At 46.9% G+C, this 19,078-nt stretch overlaps 4 protein-coding genes across 9 annotated transcripts; 1 reads left to right on the plus strand and 3 right to left on the minus strand.

The window, feature by feature from the left end:
- Positions 1-88: 88 nt before the first annotated feature.
- Pcf11 (Pcf11 cleavage and polyadenylation factor subunit) lies at positions 89-14,132 on the minus strand. 3 transcript variants are annotated; one of them, XM_069051127.1, is made up of 11 exons: positions 13,949-14,131; positions 9,428-9,613; positions 8,853-8,978; positions 7,554-7,961; positions 4,847-4,942; positions 4,051-4,789; positions 3,883-3,997; positions 3,624-3,826; positions 2,178-3,566; positions 804-2,108; positions 89-746 (listed from the first exon to the last, which is right to left on the minus strand). In XM_069051127.1, exons 2-11 carry the CDS (start codon positions 9,602-9,604, stop codon positions 376-378), a joined length of 4,929 nt encoding a protein of 1,642 aa, XP_068907228.1. In that variant the 5' UTR covers positions 9,605-9,613; positions 13,949-14,131; the 3' UTR covers positions 89-375. The 3 variants fall into 3 exon arrangements, with proteins under 3 accessions (XP_068907228.1, XP_068907227.1, XP_068907226.1); XM_069051126.1 differs by having other exon boundaries at positions 89-2,108; positions 4,057-4,789; positions 13,949-14,132; XM_069051125.1 differs by having other exon boundaries at positions 89-2,108; positions 13,949-14,132.
- On the minus strand, positions 4,949-7,547 carry LOC138133271 (kinesin-like protein KIF11-B). The gene has a single exon (XM_069051128.1). It carries the CDS (start codon positions 7,429-7,431, stop codon positions 5,050-5,052), a length of 2,382 nt encoding a protein of 793 aa, XP_068907229.1. The 5' UTR covers positions 7,432-7,547; the 3' UTR covers positions 4,949-5,049.
- A 157-nt stretch (positions 14,133-14,289) lies between the features above and the next one.
- Positions 14,290-16,292, plus strand: Rab30 (RAS oncogene family member Rab30). Of its 4 annotated transcripts, none has more exons than XM_069051150.1 (5): positions 14,290-14,676; positions 14,781-15,006; positions 15,058-15,241; positions 15,292-15,443; positions 15,490-16,292. In XM_069051150.1, exons 2-5 carry the CDS (start codon positions 14,836-14,838, stop codon positions 15,592-15,594), a joined length of 612 nt encoding a protein of 203 aa, XP_068907251.1. In that variant the 5' UTR covers positions 14,290-14,676; positions 14,781-14,835; the 3' UTR covers positions 15,595-16,292. The 4 variants fall into 4 exon arrangements, with proteins under 4 accessions (XP_068907251.1, XP_068907252.1, XP_068907253.1 ...); XM_069051151.1 differs by having other exon boundaries at positions 15,493-16,292; XM_069051152.1 differs by having other exon boundaries at positions 15,058-15,237.
- LOC138133278 (retinol dehydrogenase 12-like) lies at positions 16,192-18,968 on the minus strand. The gene is made up of 5 exons (XM_069051139.1): positions 18,326-18,968; positions 18,166-18,273; positions 17,949-18,122; positions 17,494-17,903; positions 16,192-16,505 (listed from the first exon to the last, which is right to left on the minus strand). Exons 1-5 carry the CDS (start codon positions 18,498-18,500, stop codon positions 16,290-16,292), a joined length of 1,083 nt encoding a protein of 360 aa, XP_068907240.1. The 5' UTR covers positions 18,501-18,968; the 3' UTR covers positions 16,192-16,289.
- Between the last annotated feature and the right edge of the window lie 110 nt (positions 18,969-19,078).

Genomic DNA, 19,078 nt, shown 5'->3' on the forward strand with positions numbered 1-19,078 from the left:
TAAGTAACTCCTATACATAAAGTAATACCATTGTGCTTATCTGAAACCATTTATTATTCAAACGACGAGCTAGAACGTAACCACAAAATATTTAAAAAATAAATTTATTTTCAACAAGTGACAACAACATAATAGTCATAAAATGGCTTAACATTTCTGAAAAAAATGACAAAAACTACAAATGATTCTAAAGTAGTAGTTGTAGTAATAGTAGGTACACGGTGATTTAAAATAAATCGTAAAAAATCCACAATCTTAGTGCAAGTAATTAAATTAAACAAGTCTTATCATACAAAACAGTTCCCAATTTGTCTGTCTCACTAAAATATTTACACACACGCACGCACTCACCGCACCGGACCGCACTCAAAACAATCACATGATCGAACACATCCCTGTCAGTTCGCTGCCTTTCTGCACCGGCGGCATCTTCTTCAGGTCGACGCCTCTCAGGGCGGGCTTAACGTTCAGCTGGACCGGCTCCTCTCCCGGGGGCAGCGGCTGCGAGGGGTCGATCACCGGGTCCAGACAGGGGACGGCGTCGCACGGCACATCTTTCGGTTCTTTGGGCGCTATCACCGGTAGCTGCTTGCTTATGTTTATCTTGATTTTGCTGCCGATGCTGGCGGTAGACGTGGGAACGCTCAACACCGGTTCGGTGTTGCCGTCTATCGAACTGGTGAAGGTCGGCTGGGACGCTTCCGCGAAGACCGACGCCTCTTCGCGTGGCGTCACCAGTTCGTCATCTGCAACACCAGAAGCGTCAACCGTCGGTTCGGGGGGGTTCCGGGGGAACAACGTACCGGGGTCGAGGGGCTCGCTTTTGATCTTGATTTGGCCCCCGTTCTTGATCTTGATCAGGCCCTCCTCCACGTCCATGAAACCGTCGTCGATTTGCTCCACTTTGATTGGCAGCTCTGACGCCACCGTGTCTGCGTATTCGCGGTCGTCGTCGACTTCGATCTTCTCGGGCACCACCTCGTTGATGATCACGTCGTCGTCGTCCTCCTCCTTGTTTTCTTCGTTCTCTTCTTTCTCCGGTTCTTCGACGACTTTCGTCGATTCGTCGTTAGGCGGCTTCGACTCGTCGCTCTCGTCGATCACTACCTCTTCTTCGGGCTGCTCCGCTTGCTCTTCCTCGTCGTCGTCGTCGAGGATGATCTCCAGACCTGGAATGTTCTGCTCTTCCGTTTTTTCTTTCGTCTCTTCTTCTTCCTCTTCGATTCGAGTCTCTTCGCGCGGCTCCAGCAGCGACGTCTGATAGTCTTCGTAGCACACGGGATGGTAAGTCTTGTCGTCCGCTCTGATTGCGTTCTTCAGGTGCCACTCCTCCTTGTCCTCGTTGAAGAAGTGGTCGAATCTGTCTTGGCACACTTCGCAGTGCGCGTCTTGGATATCGGGGTCGGCGAGGACGCTCGGTATTTCTACCTCTTCGTCGGCGTCATCGCCGGCGCCCTCCGCTTGCGACTGCTGCTGGTCGAAGTAGTTCTTCTCGCGCTCCTCCAAGTCTTCGATCTCTTCGTAGTTCTTCCAGTCGGACAGCGAATAGTACCACCTGCGACTCGCCGCCACTCTGATGTTCTTTTTGCCCTTGCGGTTCTGCCGGAAGTGCCAGTCGAGGTGTTGGCTGTAGTGCATGCTTTGTTCTGGGGGGAAACGCATGCCGCAACTGCTGCACTGCATGCCGGAGTAGAGCGCCTCGTAGAGGTGGTTCTGGCGCTGCTTCAGGCTCTCCGGTCTGGCGAAGAGCACCGGCCTGAGGTGCTCGAGAGGGTTGCGCTTGATCGGTTTGGGCGGCGGTGGTAGTTGTGGTTGGTGGTGGTGGTGCTGGTAGTGATGATGATGATGTTGTTGTTGTGGCGGCGGCGGCTCGACCACCGGTTCTTTGGTGGCGACTATCCCCGTGGCCACCAGTTTTTGGAAGAGTTCGTTGATGTTGACTCCGGCGGGGAGGACCGGTACCGGTGGGACGTGGGGCACCGAGTCCAGGGAGTGACTGTTTTGGGTGTCGGGAGGATTCGACGGCAAGTTTTCGACTTGGTAACCTCCGCTGTTGGCGATCGGCGTCATCGAGGATGTCATCACGCTCGACAGAACGTCCAAGTTGTCTGGAAGAGAAGAAGAAGAAGGTGGTGGTGAACACAACGAGTCGAATCGGGAAAGAATTCGTAACTTACTCTGCTGCATGAAGTGTTGGAAGAAGTGCGGCGAGTTCGAGTTCCTGTCTTGCTCATCTTCCACTTTTTTCTTGCGTGAGAAGACGGGCAAAGCAGGCTCGTTAATGTCGATGTTGGGCAAGGCCGAGCCGTCCTGACTGTCGTCGGTCTCGGCGACTTGCCCGCCCTCCATGTCTTTTATGCGCACCAGCCCTGGTTTAACGCCTCTCGGCAGCACTGAAAACCTGATAAAGTGTTTCTTATCATGGACAGTTATAGGTTTAGGGAGGCCACCAAATTCAACTTTAAATGGAACATCATTTATTAAAACAGTTTTCAAAGCATCTACAAATTTTAATGTATGAGTTTCACCATCAATAACAAACTTTTGCACTTTGGCATCCAGGAATACGGGAACCAGGATTTTCGCGTCGATTATCAGATTTACTTTGCCCGCGACCAAGTCCGTTCTTTTCGCGGTGCCGATTTTCACTTGGGGCGGCGGCCCGTCTAGCTTGACCACGGTCATCTGGCCGTTTAGGTCGATCGTGATGCCGGGCCCCCCGAAGTAGCACTCGTACGGCCTCCCGTCGATAAATATCTCCCTGCTGGGGGCGCCCAGCCTCGTCTTGTGCATCGTTCCGCCGATGCTGACGTCTTTGTACGGTTCGTTGAACGACAACAAGTACGCGTCGTTGTCGTCGAAGACGACGCGACGGTTCCCGTTTTGGAACGAGATCTCCTTCGGATCGTCCCAGTTCATGAAGACGATCGCCGTCTCCTCGTAGTACCGGATGTCGCGCGGCACCCCGTCGATGTTGATCGTCTTGATGTCGTCTTGGTTGACCGAGTCCACGGTCACCTCGGCCGGGAGCTCGGGCGACTTCTTCCCGTCCGCCTCCCCCGGTACCGCCCCGAACTCGCTTGACTGCTGCGGCCGCGCAGGGAAGTTCGGCCCGATGGGCCTCCACGCGTTCATTTGGTGCAGCCACGGTCTGATACCCGCCGGTCTGGGGTGCGGCCCCGGGTGCGGGTTCTCCCAGTGGCGCCTCTTGCCCCTCCAGTACGGACCCCCCCTTCGCGACTCCCTCGGGAACTTGTGGAAGCTGACCCGGTCGTCCTTGTCCCCGAATTTCCCCTCGCCGCCCTCTTCTCCGAAGTCCAACTCTTCGTCGCTGACCGGCTGAAGGCTCCCCACCGACGACTCCTCCTTGTCTTTCAGCTGGGCCTCCTTCAGCTTCTGGTGCTCGATCTGCGCGATGATCTTGTTCATCAGCTGCTTCTCCTGCTCCTTCGTCATCGTTCCCGCCTTGATGCATTGCTCGTCGTCCGACGAAATAATAATCTTCTTCATGCTGTCGTTGGGGGGCACCCGCAAGTCTTCGTCTTCTTGGGGGCGCTTCTTCCGGACTAAACCACCGCTCCGATTAGAACCGCGACTCAACGCACAAATCTCGACTAACTTACATGACTTGGACATGATCTTGTCCCAGCCGGTGGCGTTGGCCAGCTTGGCTCTCACCGCATCGAAATCCGACGACTTCTTCGGCGACTCCTTCTCCTTCTCTTTTTCCGCCAGCGAAATGATCGGCGGCGGAGGTGTGGGGGGACGCTCGGGTTGCACGACCGGCAGCACCGTCCGCAAATCCGTGTCCTCGTTACCGAACAACCTAGAAAAACAACAAACAATCACTCAAATCCGCACGCGTCCCCTGCAAAAACCTACGCGTCGAACACTTCGCTCTTGGACTTTTTGTTCTGGCCGCTCTCGAGGTTCTCCGTCGACGTCCTCTTCTTCGCCACCTCGTTCAGCTGTCTCAGATCCACGTCCACCGCTTTACCTGCAACTCAACAGTCCAACTCCACCCGACTCGACCCACCACACACGACTTACTACTACTCTTGTCGTCCGGGTCGATTTGCATACGCGCCTGTTTCTCCGGGGGCCCCGCCAATCTCAAATCCGTGTCTTGACTGGGTTCGGGACTGTACGACGGCGACCTGTTCCTCCTGATGTAATTCCTGTTCTTCCCCTTGGCACCCCCCTTGAAGGTCGCGCACGCCTCGATCTTGTGACCCTTCGCGTCCCTTTCGCGCTTCGCCTCCTTGAATCCTCCCCCCTTTTTGTCGTTGTGATCTTTCTTTTTGTGCCTGCTGGGCGACTTGGTCGGCGACTTCGTCTCACTTTTATCACTTTTACTCTTTGTTGGCGAGTCCAACAGACTGACGGAACTCTTAACCGAGAACGCTTTCGCATCCGTATCGGCGACATTTTTGCTACGTGACGGTTTGATCGGTTTTTGTTCGGACTGTCTGGACTTTGGGAAGGTTTTGGATTTGTCTAGTTTGTTTTGGGATGGTGGGGCATTGTCTTTATTAACTAAACGAGCGTCGACACGGCCGTCTCGAACGCTCTTTGTATTTGTAACAACTTTATTATTAGAATCTAATATTGCAGTCTTAGATCCTAACGAGACACCACTACTAGTGCTACTGTTGGTTCCGTTGCTAGTCTTGTCGGTCTGCTGGCGCAGCAGACGCGGGTCGCGCGTCGGCTTCGTCGCCGCCGCCACCAGAGCGCCGCTCACGGGAGTTATTCGGGGCATCGACTGTTGCACCCGCGAACTCCCACCCTGAAATTCATCCTCAAACTCAACCACCGCTCTTGACCACCCCACAATCCCACTTACCAAACCGGCCTTCGCCTTGCCCAATCCGATCGGCATCGACTGCTTGCCCACCTCCGGCATCAACTGTTTCGCCACTTCCGGCTTCAACAAAATGTTCTACAAAACAAACGACAATCAACAAAACGACAACAAACGCAACAAATCATCAAAGCGCACGATAAAAACAACCGCAACGATAACAACTCGACAAAACGCGATCGCGGTCACTGCTCATCTTCGAATCTCTGGTAAAGAACCGATTTAGGCGTCGACTCTTTCAGCATCTTCGGGTAACAGTACGCGGGCCTACTCGGGGTGTCTCCCCCGCCTCCCCCCGACTCCACGTTCTCCTGCAACTCCTTCCGGATCCTTTCCAGAGCTTCCGCCGCGAATCTCTCCACCACGCTCTTGTAGCAACTGTGATCGTTTTCCGCGGTCTTGAGACTCGCCACGATGCTGTTAACTTTGTTGTCCGATTCCGTCGAAAACTGAGCCCCGATCCCTTCGATCTCCTTCAAGCAGTTCTTGCTCGATTGTTTTGTCTCGTTCAAATGCGAGACCACTCGATCGTCCACTCCTCTGATCAACCTGTTGAAGAACTCCTTGCTCTGGACTCTGGAATCGTTGATCGCTCGACGCACTGACGTCTCGTCGTTGGCCGTCGTGTTCTTCACGCGACCAATCAGAGACGACTGAGTGGTCATGACGTCGTTAACGCACAACATGTAGTCGTTCATCAGTTGTTTCATCGAGTTGACGCACCGCACGGTCATCGACTCCATCTCTTCGATCTTGGCCAAATTGTAATTTTCCAGGTCCCGAATCGCTTTCTTTTGATCGTCGAAACAACAAGGCACCGGGAGCGAGTCGACGCGTTTGTCGAACTCTCGACACAACGCGTCCGGATCGAAAGTGAAACCGTCATCTCGAGAGTCGATCTTTTCCGAGTACTCCGACAGACGTTTGCACATCTTCCAGGCGTTCTCTCTCAAACAGGTGACGTTCGCGTGGACCTGGCCCAACGAGAGGGTCTGATTGTGTGCGTGGTCTCTCGTAGCGCTCTGCAAAATCTCGAGCGAGTCCCCGAACAACGTGCACGCATTTTTGGCCGCCGTCGCGTTCCTCAAAGTCGCCTCTCGCTGTTTCTCGTACTTTTGACGGAACAAACTCTCGTGTTTGATCGACGTGTCGCAGACTTTCCGCAGCTGTTCGGCGGCGGATCTCAACTCGACCTCCCTCTTCTCCAGGTGGCCCAAAACGTACCGCTCTCGCCTCGCCGTCACCTCTTTCTCCACCAGCTGTCGCTGCAGCTCTTCCAGCCGCGCTTCTTTGGTCGCACTTTCCGACTCCAACTCCTCGATTCTGCTCTTTGACTCGCCCAACTTCCGCTTGTTGTGCTCGTTTTCTCTCTCGACTCGATCGAGAGCTTCGCACAACTTGTCGTACTCGTCTTTCGCCATGTAGAAACCCTCTCCGGAGCGTGCCGCCGCCAACTCTCTCCTCAACCTGGCGATTTCGTCCTTCAGGTCTTTCAAAACGTTCGCGTGCTTTCTGTTTTCGTTGACTTGGGGACAATTCGACACGTTTCGCGCCACCTGAGCGTAATCCAGCGTGCTGACGGTCTCGTCCCAGACGCTCGCCGCTCCAGAAATCGTCGCGATCATGCAGGTCTTGGTCTTGCCCCCTAAACTGTCCTGGAGGATCCTCGTCAGCTTCGAGTCTCTGTACGGGACGTGCTGGGCTTTCTGCGCCAAAGCTTTGATAACTTTTCCGAGCGTCAACAGCGACTTGTTGATGTTCCCCGCTTCTCTGGCGCGCATCTCTGTCGATCCCGACCGTCCGATGTTCTCGCTCCCGGCGAGGTCCACCAGGTACAGCTTCCCGACTTTGATGAGCTCGTCGCCCTCCACCGTCAACTCTCGCGTCACCACCGACAGCGTGAATATCGAGTGGGACCTGGAGCTCTGCCGGTTCACGTTCGTCGACGTCGTCTGTCGCTCCGCCAGGCCGACTTGGAGCAACTCGTTCACTTCCTGCACGGTGAAGACCGTCGCTTCTTTCACTCCTTTCACGCACACCGAACCTCTGTTTTCCGGATCGTCGTAGATCTTGACGGTTGTACCGCCACCGGTGAGGAGATCTCGCACTTCCTCGTTGTAAATCTCAATGAAAGACACTCTGACGGTGTGTTCGATCTTAGAATCGATGCGTTCGAGCTCGTCGAAAAGGTGAGAGGCAGATCTGGGAATCATACCGACGGAGACGTCTTCCAAAGTGTCGATTCTGTCGCCGATCATCGTGTACGTCTTCCCCGTGCCGGTTTGGCCGTACGCGAATACCGTACAGTTGTATCCCGCGATGATGCAATCGATCAGAGGTGACACCACCGAGTTGTAGACTTCTTTCTGGGAAGTCTCCTCGCCAAAGACTCCGTCGAAGCCGTATCGCCTCTCCACCGCTCCGGACCTGACCACCAACTCGTTATTCGTCATGTGCTGGACGACGTTCTCGCAATTTATCGTCGTTTCGTGCTCGTTAAACGGTCTCTGCCGTATGTACACCTTCACCGGTTGATTCTTCCTTTTGGCGCTTCCGCTGTGATTCATTTTGGGCAAATACGTCTTGTCACTTGTCACTCACGCGACAACAAACACGCAAAACAAAAACAAAACAAAAAATTGAACGAGCGCTTTGATAATTCGTCACCTACGACTCTCCATCTCTTTACCTGCGTCCTCACCGGAAGATTGTTCGCCACCACGGCGTTCGGATTGCTCTCCAGCTGCTTCTGCAGCTTGACCTGCGTCTGCAACAGCTCCAGCTTCAACTTTTTCTGTTGCAGCTCGATCAGTTCCTTTTGTTTCTGGATCAGTTTCTGCTGCATCGTGAAGGTTTCCATGTCTAGGGCCGCGGTCGCGGGTTCGGGAACGATGGGAGCCATCTCGGCTTTGTTTTTCGTTGTTTTTAGGAATTTGGGATTGAAATGGATGCTGTTGGACGGGGGTTGGGCCGTGACGGGCCAGGCCGGATCTAGCATGCTTATCTGGACGTCTATGGCGTAGAGCTTCATCTGGGGGAAGATGTTGTTCCAGGTTTGGCGGAGTTTGAACATTTCCGCGCGAGTTTCTTCGTCCACCTGCAAAGTCGGCACGTTTAACAACGACTTAGAATTTACGGTGTTTTGGTGTCGAACGCTCGACGATTTTGCAAAAACTTTACCTAATTTGGGTTCCCTCATCGTTAATTTTCACCGGTGCACCAAAATTCAAATCGATCGATCAAGGCCAACTGATAAGCCCACCGTTGTTTCGTATCATTGTAATTTGTAAAACAATCGTTATCAATTGTCACCTTATCATTTAGTACTCCGCCAGTGAGTCACGCGGGACAACAAAATCGAACTATTCCATCGAAGAACATTTTTGTTATTCAAATATTAAAAAAAGAAAAAACTAGTTCACAGTAAATTGTCTGACTTTTACTTCTTGGAATATTTTTATATTTTGTTGTTTTATCACCGTTAGATAAATTCTCTCGATTTGTTAATTTGCTTTACCGCTAAATAAACACACCAAAAATTATCTTTCCGAGAACCGAATTTGACAGTAGGATGATAATCGCTCCGAGCGCAATATTTTCATCGAATAATACTGCAGAAATTAGGTTAACACAATAAATTCTTGGTGGTTATCAAAAAATAATATAAGAAAGAGCATGTTAAGAATAAAATAAAATGAATTGTTATATAACAAGTACAAAAAGGCGATTCCATTTGGCATTTTGTTTTTGCGGGCAGCTCTGTTGTCTTGTCTTGCGACATGTAATAATACGTAATAATAATATTAACAAATAATAAAACGTGTTGTGCAACTCGCAGTGCCACCTGCAGAAACCTTCCCCATCGCAGTAAGAACAGAAAAAAAAACACAACAAAATGAGACATGAACGAAACATTTTTGGGCACTTCTTCGGCCCCAAAAATGATAATTTCAACTCCTGTCGAAACCGGTCGTCTGAAGTAACTTACCACTTTGAAAACGCTGCAGAACGTCTTGACGATATTTTGGCTGAAGAGTGTCGTGTAAGTTTGTCCAATGTTCTTGGCGATACAGTCGACGAGATACAGAATAGGAAGTTTGACATTGGTCTGAACCTGTATGGGAATAAACTCACACCATTGTAACACTAAAGCTTTCGACTACGAATAAGATGCTACGTCTAGTATCACACACGTAGCGAATAATTATCTAAATGTTTTACCTGCGACTTCGACTATTACACTCTAGTTTAGAACACTTTTTATTCAGTTTTTGCTAGTGTTAAATTTGTGGCGCACCTTCGTCACACGAGGGCCGCCTCGACTCAAGCAAACATGTCTGAATGAGAGAAAATTAAGTTGTGAGAGAGGGGTGCGGGCCCCGTGGCGGCCTAGACGCAGACAGTGTATCTTGCAATGCAAAAATAAATTATCGTACTTTCAAACTGTTTATTAAAATATATCACAAGAGACTAGATTGAGTCAGGTACGTTACAATGTGTGGCTGGGGAATGTTTGGGTACATTTCGGCCCAATTTTAGCTTAGATAACAATCAAAAAATAACCTTATCGAGGTGCTCTTCGATCGCCTCCACGATGAGCGGGGCGTGCGCCAGGTTTTCTTCCGCCAGCATCGTCAGCACGTTGATCAGCGGTTTGCTGTTGAAAGTGAGATCCGTCAGGCTGGAGGTGTACTCCGCCTTGATCTCTTCGCTGTTCATCGTGGTCTCCGTTAAAATCATGTGAACGCCCTGGAACGAAAAACGCAAACATTAATTAACATCTTCCTGACGCGACGATTTTTCGATCGCGAGTCGAACGAACCGCAATCAATTCAAGTCATTTCCACGCCACATTATTCATTCGGCTCGACAACACAAACTCGCGACGAAGACAATTTACATAAAGTTTCTACGACACAAGTATACATTCAATTCTCGACACCGAAAATCAATCGTTCTGCGAGTCGATACAACAAAAACGATTTTACCTTTAAATAAGGAACAAGAATTATCTTCGAGAAACGTTCGAAATAAAACTGCACGCACCACTCGACACTGCACAAGTGACTGTCCAGAGACGTTCAGCAAATATTTATACCTGGATGACTTTGCCAACTACTTAGTTAATAATTTACCTGGCCCTTTACAGAAAACAACCCCTTGATAAGAATAGGTAGGATAATACTACCTGGGCTAATTACTTCAGAGTAATCTGACGCACGAAAATAAACTACACATTTAAATTTACTCTCCCCCGGAAAACAATATTGTTCACTATTTTTAACGCCGTTTCCAATCGTCATTAATCTACCGAACCGGCCAAAACTTAACAATCACTCAAGCTTCGTGTAATAAAAGAGGTAATAAAATTTCACTGGATATAAATCGATCGAAGAAACTGTACGTAAACATGTTTTTATTCGAAAACATTTTTTTCCAAAGAAAGAAAAGTATTCAGCAATTAACTAACGGTCTTAGAAATCATTTATTAATCGCAAATTACGTAATCTTCTTCGTATTTTTTAAGTAAGCAAAGTTGCATTTCAACCAGGTAATAAATTAAACAACTTATGTCACAGCAATAATAGAAACGTCGGAAAAATCGATTCACCAACTCGTAATAAATAGGTAAACTTCATGCACTATCCCACCTCCACCCGGCGGCACGGCAATTTTGCCGGAGTACATACACTATTACGGATATTACTATCAAGTAATAGTGCAGTGCTTATCAACATAATTACCGGCGTCTCGCCTCCGCATTTTGACTTTGTTGTGTATTATGTTCTGTGTCAATGTTAAGGAACTTCCTCACGATGTGACATGAGTATAATAATATACCTTTTTGAATTTCAACTACCAATGTGTTATCTAAATCCAGAATTTTTAAATTTTTAAAAAGAGATTGCGGTACTATTCCCGTTGCTGAAATTACAAGTGGTAAAATCGAAATTTTTTCTAAACACCAAAGATTTCTCATAGCAACGGACAGCTCTAAATATTTATTAATTTTTGTGTTATATGTCTGTGTTATATTATGTGAATTTGGAACAGCTATATCTAAAAGATATGCTTGCTTTTGTTGTTTATTTAAAATAATAATGTCTGGTCTGTTATGCTTAATATGAATGTCAGTTAAAATTGTTCTATCAAAATATAACTTGTAACTGTCATTTTCCAAACAACTTTCTGGTGTATAACTATAATGTGGTTGTGTATTCTTTAATAAATTGAATTTAACAGCTAAATTCATGTGTATAATTTTAGCGAATATATCGTGTCGTTTTTTATATTCGCTTTGAGCCAAAACGGTGCAAGAAGAAATAATGTGTTCAATTGTTTCCCCTTCAGTTCCGCAAATCCTACATTTATCAATTATCGATTGTAAACCGCATATGTGTTTTTTATAATTTCTTGTATTTATAACACGATCTTGAATTGCAAATATAAAACCCTCCGTCTCTGGGTGAATATTTGATTTCTTAAGCCATGCATGAGATGCCTGAATATTAACTTCTGGTTGTTCCAGTTCTTTAAAGTATCTCCCATGTAAAGACTTCTGTTTTATATTTGCTATTGTGTCAGGTATATTTGGCTTAACAATGTCTGAAATTATATTATCACTTAAATTTAAAGGTGTGTAGCCTTTATCGGCTGAAACCAAAGCATTGAAAAATGTGTTATCACGAGCTCTATTGAGGAAATAATTTTTTAGTGAAGCAATTTGATTTTTTAGCAGTATTTCTAGATTTGAAAAACCCCTACCACCGTTTTCGCGTGGTTAAAATTTATTACACAGTCTAGGACTGGTTTACAAATCTATGAGGGGCATGGTGACCAACTCAATAGACCGGGACCAATGGCTTAACGTGACTTCCGAATCACGAGACAGAATATAGCCTTTTTTTTTTAATTATTTTAAATTTCGCCCTGGGTCGGAATCGAACCCGCGACCCTCGCGTCTCTGAGCCGAAACGGACTCCCTTAGGCTATATTCTGCACTAATATTTATTCAATTATTCTGTCAGTAAAATGATACTTGTTCCATAAATATGTATTTATAAAACATGCCATTACAGTCAAAAGTAGAATAGATCACTTGACCAACTCCAAAACACTTAAAGCAAAAATACACTTAACAGTATCATTTTGTGAATTTTTTTTTAATTCGTATTTGGAATACTAAAACAGGAAATTCTGCGGTTTTTGAAAGCTGCAAGTCTACTTTTTTGTCAGTACTTTCGAGACTCTACCAAGGTACTATTACACAAATCGGATAAAAAATAATTTTACATAAGCACAATCTTCCAGACCGCTCTGTGAATAATGATGCAACAACACACAAGTCTATTTATAATTATGGCAACCGAATAAAATCCGTACTTCTGAATTGTGTACGCTTATCACGGTAGCAAAACCTGATAACAATCCTTTGAGACATTACGCCAACACCAACAACGAAAATTCTGGAACAATGTTCTTGAAAATGACCGTTACGATCCCGACGTTGTATAATAACGGGCTCCACAGAACCGTCGAGTTGTAAATCAAATTAGTTTCCCATTTATAATTTGGTTTTAAGATAGTGCAATTGTAATTGTAATTATTAGGGACTGGGGTTGTGGTTTTGGCAATAGACGTGAAGATATTGTAGCCTGGTCAGACAACAACCTTCTTTTACAGTCCTAGGATTTATGGCGGTAGTTGCCCATTGTCGCGGTATTTAACTCCCTGACAACAGGGCTGGCCTTACTGTACCGGGTGAGGAAAAAATTCTCTTGCTTTTTCGAATATCAAAATTAAATGCTTTTAAAAATTCCTGTCCTCAACAACAATTGCTTCATTGCTTAAAAATGTCTCCATTTAGAGAGGTCTCTTCTTGGTATTCCTTATTTGTTCGTTTAATAAATCGGGATACACGAAATACGTAAAATATTCTTGGAATTCTCGGTCCAACACTACCATCGTATTCCGGGAAGGATCTCCGTCCTGATCCCGACCTCAAGTTTGTTACATTTCCAGTGAAAAGTCGTTACCGTAGGGACCCGGATCCCCGCTGTTAAACAGTTTAATCCTCAACAGCGGAGTGCCACTGGTTCTGTTCTCGGGATCAGATCCTTTAATTATTACTCTCCCGTAAAACCCAACAAAAGCCGCGAAATTTTTGTCTTACAGGATTTTGCAAAAAAAAAAAACACGAATTTCCTGCAGGTGAGTGCTTAATTGGAAGAATTCAAACTCGCGACGAACAGAACAAAGCCGCTGCTCGTCGATTCACGAGTTTTAATTTATACCAACAAAGGCAACTTTTAACCAAACTTCGCCGACCCCACGAATCAATTACGCCGTCAAAGGGCCTCGATATTTCGGTGTAATTGAGCGAACATTTTAAAGGAAATTCATAATGACTGTCGACAACAGTAAATATTCTCTTCCATTGGGAAAACCTTGTACACGATATCCATGGTTACGCATTGTTACCAACCGCTCTCGAAAGTCAACAATTTCCAGGTTTTTTTTTACGCAAGTCAACGGAATTATCTGAAGAAATACTTTTTGTGGTGGTTGCGAACGTTGCGCCTGTTCCTCTCCGGGGAAGTCAAAATTCGCGGTGATTTTCTGGAAGAGCTGTCACATGACCTCGCACGCGTTTGTTTCCCGGATTGACATAACTGGCGACTTTTCGGTCGTTAATGCAGAAATCTTCCGGTAAATAGCAGATAAAAATATGATTAAAAAAATGATCTCGAACACCGGAAATTCCAGGTGAACACGTCCGGACGTGTAATTAGCCGTTTTTCACGTTAATTCGTCGTCATATCACCCAAAACTCTTAGAAACGGTAAATATTGATTGTAAAATGTAACGAGATAGTTTATCTCGGTCCCCCGACCACGTACCCGCTACCATCACACAATTATCTAGAGTCTTCGAAATATGGCGTACAGACGGAATTTTGTGCAAAAACTCGGTTATTTGGGGGTTCGTGGCGATTTTCAAGTGGGAACATCTGGCCATGGTACGTGAGGAGTAGTCACGCCAAGGCTGTCGGCCGATACGGCCCCAAAAGCACCGTTTACTCACCTTGAAGAGAAAAACGAAGGTCCTGCCGAAGTATGCATCTAAAAATCCAATTTAAAACTAAATTCGATGAATCTGCGCCGGTAGAAAGTCCAACCAACACACCACACACACTCTCAAACAAATATGGCGGACGCTAGACGTTGCCTTTTCACTTCAGCAAAGCACAGCCAACTGTGGCGTGGCTTTAGGCCGAATGACGCACGAACATGCGCGCTGACCTCGTGCGTCATTCGATCTAAAAATTGGAAGTGGCTGAAGCTCCAACAAAAAAAAAAACGAAAAAACCAGTCGAAATCGAATCGAATTGTATTCGGTAATCGCGCCTCGTTTTGGCGGTCCAGTTTGCGACGTGTTGCGATCGGGTCGGATTTTGTTCTAGTTGCGTCGAGGTTATGTCGAGCGTTGCGAGCAAAAAGTGGGAGAATCGTGGGAACAAGCTCGCCGGGGGTGTTTCCGGGGATCGAGGTGTACCCGCGGGAGTGTGAGATGTCGAGGGTGCCGTTTCGTCGATCGTGAGTCGTGGCGTCAGACACTTCCTGCGAGCCGGCGAGTTTGGTGGGAATGGGATCGGGATTCGCGAGTGGGAATGGTGGGATCCATGTATGGTGGGATGTGTCAAATCAGTCAAAATAAATCGGCGGTGTCGTCCGTGGAACGATGAGTTTATGCATAAAAAATCCAAACATATCTTGAACCGTACCTACGGCCCAGCTTATCAGTAACAACAGGTGATAAAAGTTGATTGTCTATTGTTGTGCGGAAAAATGGCCAGTTTCTGACGTCGACACACGAAACCCATATGCACACACCTGTGTGACGTAATTTCTTTCAGATGCTACCAGAATGTCGATTTATTTTTACAAGAGACCATCGGCTGTCAATTAAGCATGGACGACTACAAATTCTTATTCAAAGTGGTGCTGGTGGGCAACGCCGGCGTTGGTAAGACCTGCTTGGTGCGGCGCTTCACGCAGGGCCTGTTCCCCCCGGGCCAGGGGGCCACCATCGGCGTGGACTTCATGATCAAGACCGTCGACGTTGACAACGAGAAAGTCAAAGTAATGGGCCCCCTCACCACCCACTTCCACACACTAACGCTCGTCTTGCAGCTGCAGATTTGGGACACGGCGGGCCAAGAGCGCTTCCGGTCGATCACGCAGAGCTACTACAGATCGGCGCACGCTTTGATTCTGGTCTACGACATCTCCTGTCAACCCACATTCGACTGCCTGCCAGACTGGCTCCGGGAGATCGAGGAGTACGCCAGCAGCAAGGTCCTGCGGGTACTAGTGGGTAATGTAGGCGGAGAGAGTCGGGAGCGGCGTGTCAACGTCGTTTTGCAGGGAACAAGATTGACCGGGAGGACAGGGAGATCCCTACTCACGTGGGGGAGGAGTTCGCCGAGCGGCACAACATGTACTTCCTGGAGACGTCGGCCAAGGAGGCCGAGAATGTGGAGCGGCTCTTCATGCAGATCGCCGAGGACCTGATGAAGGTGAGTTGCGCTTGCGCGCTATGTGCTTTACTGACTTGGTGTGCAGCAGGCGCGCAGCAGGGACCTGCCGAGGTACGACGCCTCGGCCACGAGCATAAACGGACGCACGTCGACAGTAAGCGACTCCAGTTGCTGCAGTAAGTTCCAATAGACCGACTCCTTTCCTTACCACTTTAAGTTCGCTCAGGTCTTTCGTACTATTTATTTATTACTAAACTATACGTAACTTGATTCAAAGTAATAACTGGCGATTGGTTGTGAATATTTATTGCATAGTTGATTTTTTGTATTGTTGACCACGTTAATAAACTATGTTTGGGGTTAGCGGAGGAATTGATTGGAGCAAATTTATTGTTGAAACGTGCCAACGTGCGAATCTATCGTTTGTAGGTGCAATTAAACCCCCCCAACCGGAGCACCTCCATCGACTACGGCGTAGGTGTGGTAGAATCTGCACATCATCTCGACGTAACCTCACTTTTTCGTATTTTGTGACGTAATCCATAGATATTACTCGATGCAGGTGCTCCAGAGATTAATGTTAGCGGATTAGTGCAATATCAAGTCTGATTATTTTTTTTTAAGTTTGTACAAAAGCTTGTGGCGCTTTTTCGTTGCAAACATCACGATTGCCGCAACGCAAGCTCTGTTGCATTTATTAACCGTACCGATCACGACATGTAGCACTAACATTTTCCTTTTTTTTTACATTTTGTATCAATGGTGTAGGTGATATAATGTAAGACTCTATCATTTAATATTTATTTACATGTTAACGATAAGCCAAAGAATATTCATGTAAAAGCAAGAGAATTATTAACACACAATAAAAAAAACTATACACTTTTAGTCTTTCTGGTTGTTGTTCTCGTGCGGCCGACCGAATTCCTCGATCTTGAGCAAGTCTTTGGTGAAGTCGAACAGTTTCTCCTGCAGGTCCGCGCTCTTGGCGTTGTCGCTCGTCGAAAATATCCTGCAGTTGTGGATGTAAGTGCCTCCGCGGCCCTCCAGCCGGGGTGACACGCAGGCGTGCACGATGGGGATGGCTCCCTGCTCGGGCGTCTATAAATCAAAAATAAAAAAGACTTGAGACGTAGCCCCGGTTTTAATGAAAATGGGCAAAAAGAAATACTTTTTTGACATAAACATAACCTCACTTATTCAACGACGCAAAAAAATCGCTTGTAATCATTGGAATGTGTTTTAAACGTTGCGTTTTTTAAATTAGGACATTCGTAATTCGTTAATTCTCTGGCATGAGATAACAAAAACACAAAAACGGTTTAAATTTATTTCAACAATTTTTGTAATGTCAAAATATTCAAATGTTCCACCAATGCTGCAAATCGCCGAGTACAAAGTTTATATCTCCACTGAAATTAATTATTTCGTCGGGTTAGGTCAAGTCTGATCAGCTCAACGAGAAGATTTTTTTAAATTGATTTACTAACATTGAAAATATTCTTCAGCAAGGGCCTATTGTTACAGTTATACTTTGTTAAAATGGCAACACTTTGTTGTTCTACAACTGTCATTATTTTTTTTGTTTTTTTTTTTAGAAATGGATTAAAAGCTTAAATTTCGAGTGTTTCCTGAATAATTTATATTACAATATTGGGTTTGTATTGTAAAATATATATTTTATTCAAATTAAATAATTCTACATTGATTTTCTACAACAAATCGCCATCATACAGTGTTGTCGCAAATTTGCATTAAAATTGAAGCTTGGACATTGGAGTAGCCCTGCCCCACCGATACGTCAATTTTTTTAAAGCTTTGACCAATTGTCCTGCAGGTCTCTTTGAGGGAAATAAAATTCTTGGTAAACCCAGCACTCCCCAGTCTACTTTCTAAATTTCGCAGAATAATGTTTGTCCAGTTTAAATTTGCACTTTTCTTGCAAAAACTCATTGTTTTATCAAATAACACAGCCAGGGTCGGTTAACAACCACCTTCAAGGTTTTTTTCACATGCACGCAGTAAGATTGCGACATGACATGTCACACGCACTCGGCGACCTTGCAAAAACCCGCTTTCAACAACTCACCTTAAACATCAACGACGGCATCCAGGGCGCCAGATTCTTGAGGTGAGTCCCGTCGAAGAGTTCCGTGTTGACGATCCCCGGATGCACCGAGTGCAGCTGCACCGGAAGACTCTCCTTCCTGCAGAGACCCTCCACGTAGTTGGTGAAGAGCACCTGCGCCAACTTGGACTGCGCGTACGCCTCCGCCGAAATGTACCTGTGCCTGTTGTTGATGTCTTCGAAGTTGATTTCTCCGACGAGATGCGCGCATGAGGACACGCTCACGATGCGAGCCCTGGCGGTTTCCGTCCCCGCGGCGCAGATTTGCGGGAAGAGCAGATGCGCCAAGAGAAAATGCCCCAGATAGTTGGTCGAGAACTGTGACTCGAAGCCGTCGCGGCTTTCGATGTACGGCCCGAACATGATCCCCGCTGGAAAAGAAAATGAGAACGCGCCTCACCTACGCTCGCCCTCACCGTTGTTAATCAGGTAGTGCAGCTTGGGGTGCTTGTCCGCGACGGCTTTGGCGAAGCCTTTGACCGACTCGATCGAGCTGATGTCGAGCTTGTAGACGGTGATGTCGCCCGTGGCGACTCCGCCATCCCTGCACTTTTGCAGGAGCTGCTCGGCCGCTTGCGGATTCCTGCAACCTTGAATCTGCGTCAAGTTTCCCGTCCCGCGCGAGACACTCACCTATGATGACGTGTACGTCGCACTTGAGCAGCATCCGCACCACTTCGGCCCCTATCCCTCGGGCACCCCCCGTTATCAGCGCCGTGCGCCCCGTCAACACCGGCAACTCTGCAAGTCATTCTTTAGCGCCGACGACAGAACCCGTTTCGGTTCGCCTTACCCGTTTTGTTCTTACTCCTCATCAGCATGTCTTCGATGATGCCGCGCGACCCCACGGCGTTGTACATCAGCTCGTATTTCGCCTCGGCCAAAATCAGCCTCACTGGCTTTTTCGACCGCCATATCGCCACTATCGTGACGATTATTATTATAGCGCAACCGATTAACAGGAACATCGATCACAAACATGAAATTTAATCGTAGCGCTGCGCTGTACGGCTCTCGACTGAGGTACTAGACTTTCACGACTTTCTCTATTTCCGACTGGGAGATAATTCGTGTAGGTTTGACGCACGCGACCGTTAAGCAACAGTTTTCGCAAAGCAACGAAGAAGCCTCCGATTTATGATTCTTTCGATAGTCGTCGCAAATTTGTGCTCTACATACCGGCCACAAATTATTAATGAAAGACATGAATCTAGGTCACGAATCTACCGCTTCTTGTTCCCTCATTAAAAGAATTCTGGAAAACTCTGTTTTGCCATAAAAATATACAACCCAATTAAACAAATCGTAAACTGGTAATTTATAAATTGTGTTACTTTTTATTACATATGTAATTGTGTCCCATTTTCTGGTTAAACGAGTAATGAAATGCAATTTCCACGAACTGGTTTTCAGATTAGTCCAGTTTGACAAGTATGACAGTGACAGAACTGCGACATCTGGCGGCGCCCCGGTGGAACTGGGGTTTAATTTATTAATAATCGGTCGTTATATTTAATAATTGAGATGAAAAGAGTCGCTTCGTGTA

This window comes from Tenebrio molitor, chromosome 6 (assembly GCF_963966145.1).
Source record: "Tenebrio molitor chromosome 6, icTenMoli1.1, whole genome shotgun sequence".
NCBI lineage: Eukaryota > Metazoa > Arthropoda > Insecta > Coleoptera > Tenebrionidae > Tenebrio > Tenebrio molitor.

Bases quoted from the DNA above. Each gene is read 5' to 3' on its own strand.
- LOC138133271 (XM_069051128.1), bottom strand. From the start codon at position 7,431: ATGAATCACAGCGGAAGCGCCAAAAGGAAGAATCAACCGGTGAAGGTG.
- Pcf11 (XM_069051125.1), bottom strand. From the start codon at position 9,604: ATGATTTTAACGGAGACCACGATGAACAGCGAAGAGATCAAGGCGGAG. The intron at 7,962-8,852 runs GTAAGTTACTTC...CCGACTTTGCAG, and splicing joins TCTGCAGCGTTTTCAAAGTG to GTGGACGAAGAAACTCGCGC. The intron at 3,998-4,050 runs GTAAGTCGTGTG...GTTGAGTTGCAG, and splicing joins CCCGGACGACAAGAGTAGTA to GTAAAGCGGTGGACGTGGAT.
- Rab30 (XM_069051150.1), top strand. From the start codon at position 14,836: ATGGACGACTACAAATTCTTATTCAAAGTGGTGCTGGTGGGCAACGCC. The intron at 15,242-15,291 runs GTAATGTAGGCG...GTCGTTTTGCAG, and splicing joins GGTCCTGCGGGTACTAGTGG to GGAACAAGATTGACCGGGAG. The intron at 15,444-15,489 runs GTGAGTTGCGCT...CTTGGTGTGCAG, and splicing joins TCGCCGAGGACCTGATGAAG to CAGGCGCGCAGCAGGGACCT.
- LOC138133278 (XM_069051139.1), bottom strand. From the start codon at position 18,500: ATGTTCCTGTTAATCGGTTGCGCTATAATAATAATCGTCACGATAGTG. The intron at 17,904-17,948 runs GTGAGGGCGAGC...TTTCTTTTCCAG, and splicing joins GCACTACCTGATTAACAACG to CGGGGATCATGTTCGGGCCG. The intron at 16,506-17,493 runs GTGAGTTGTTGA...TTTGATTTATAG, and splicing joins TGCCGTCGTTGATGTTTAAG to ACGCCCGAGCAGGGAGCCAT.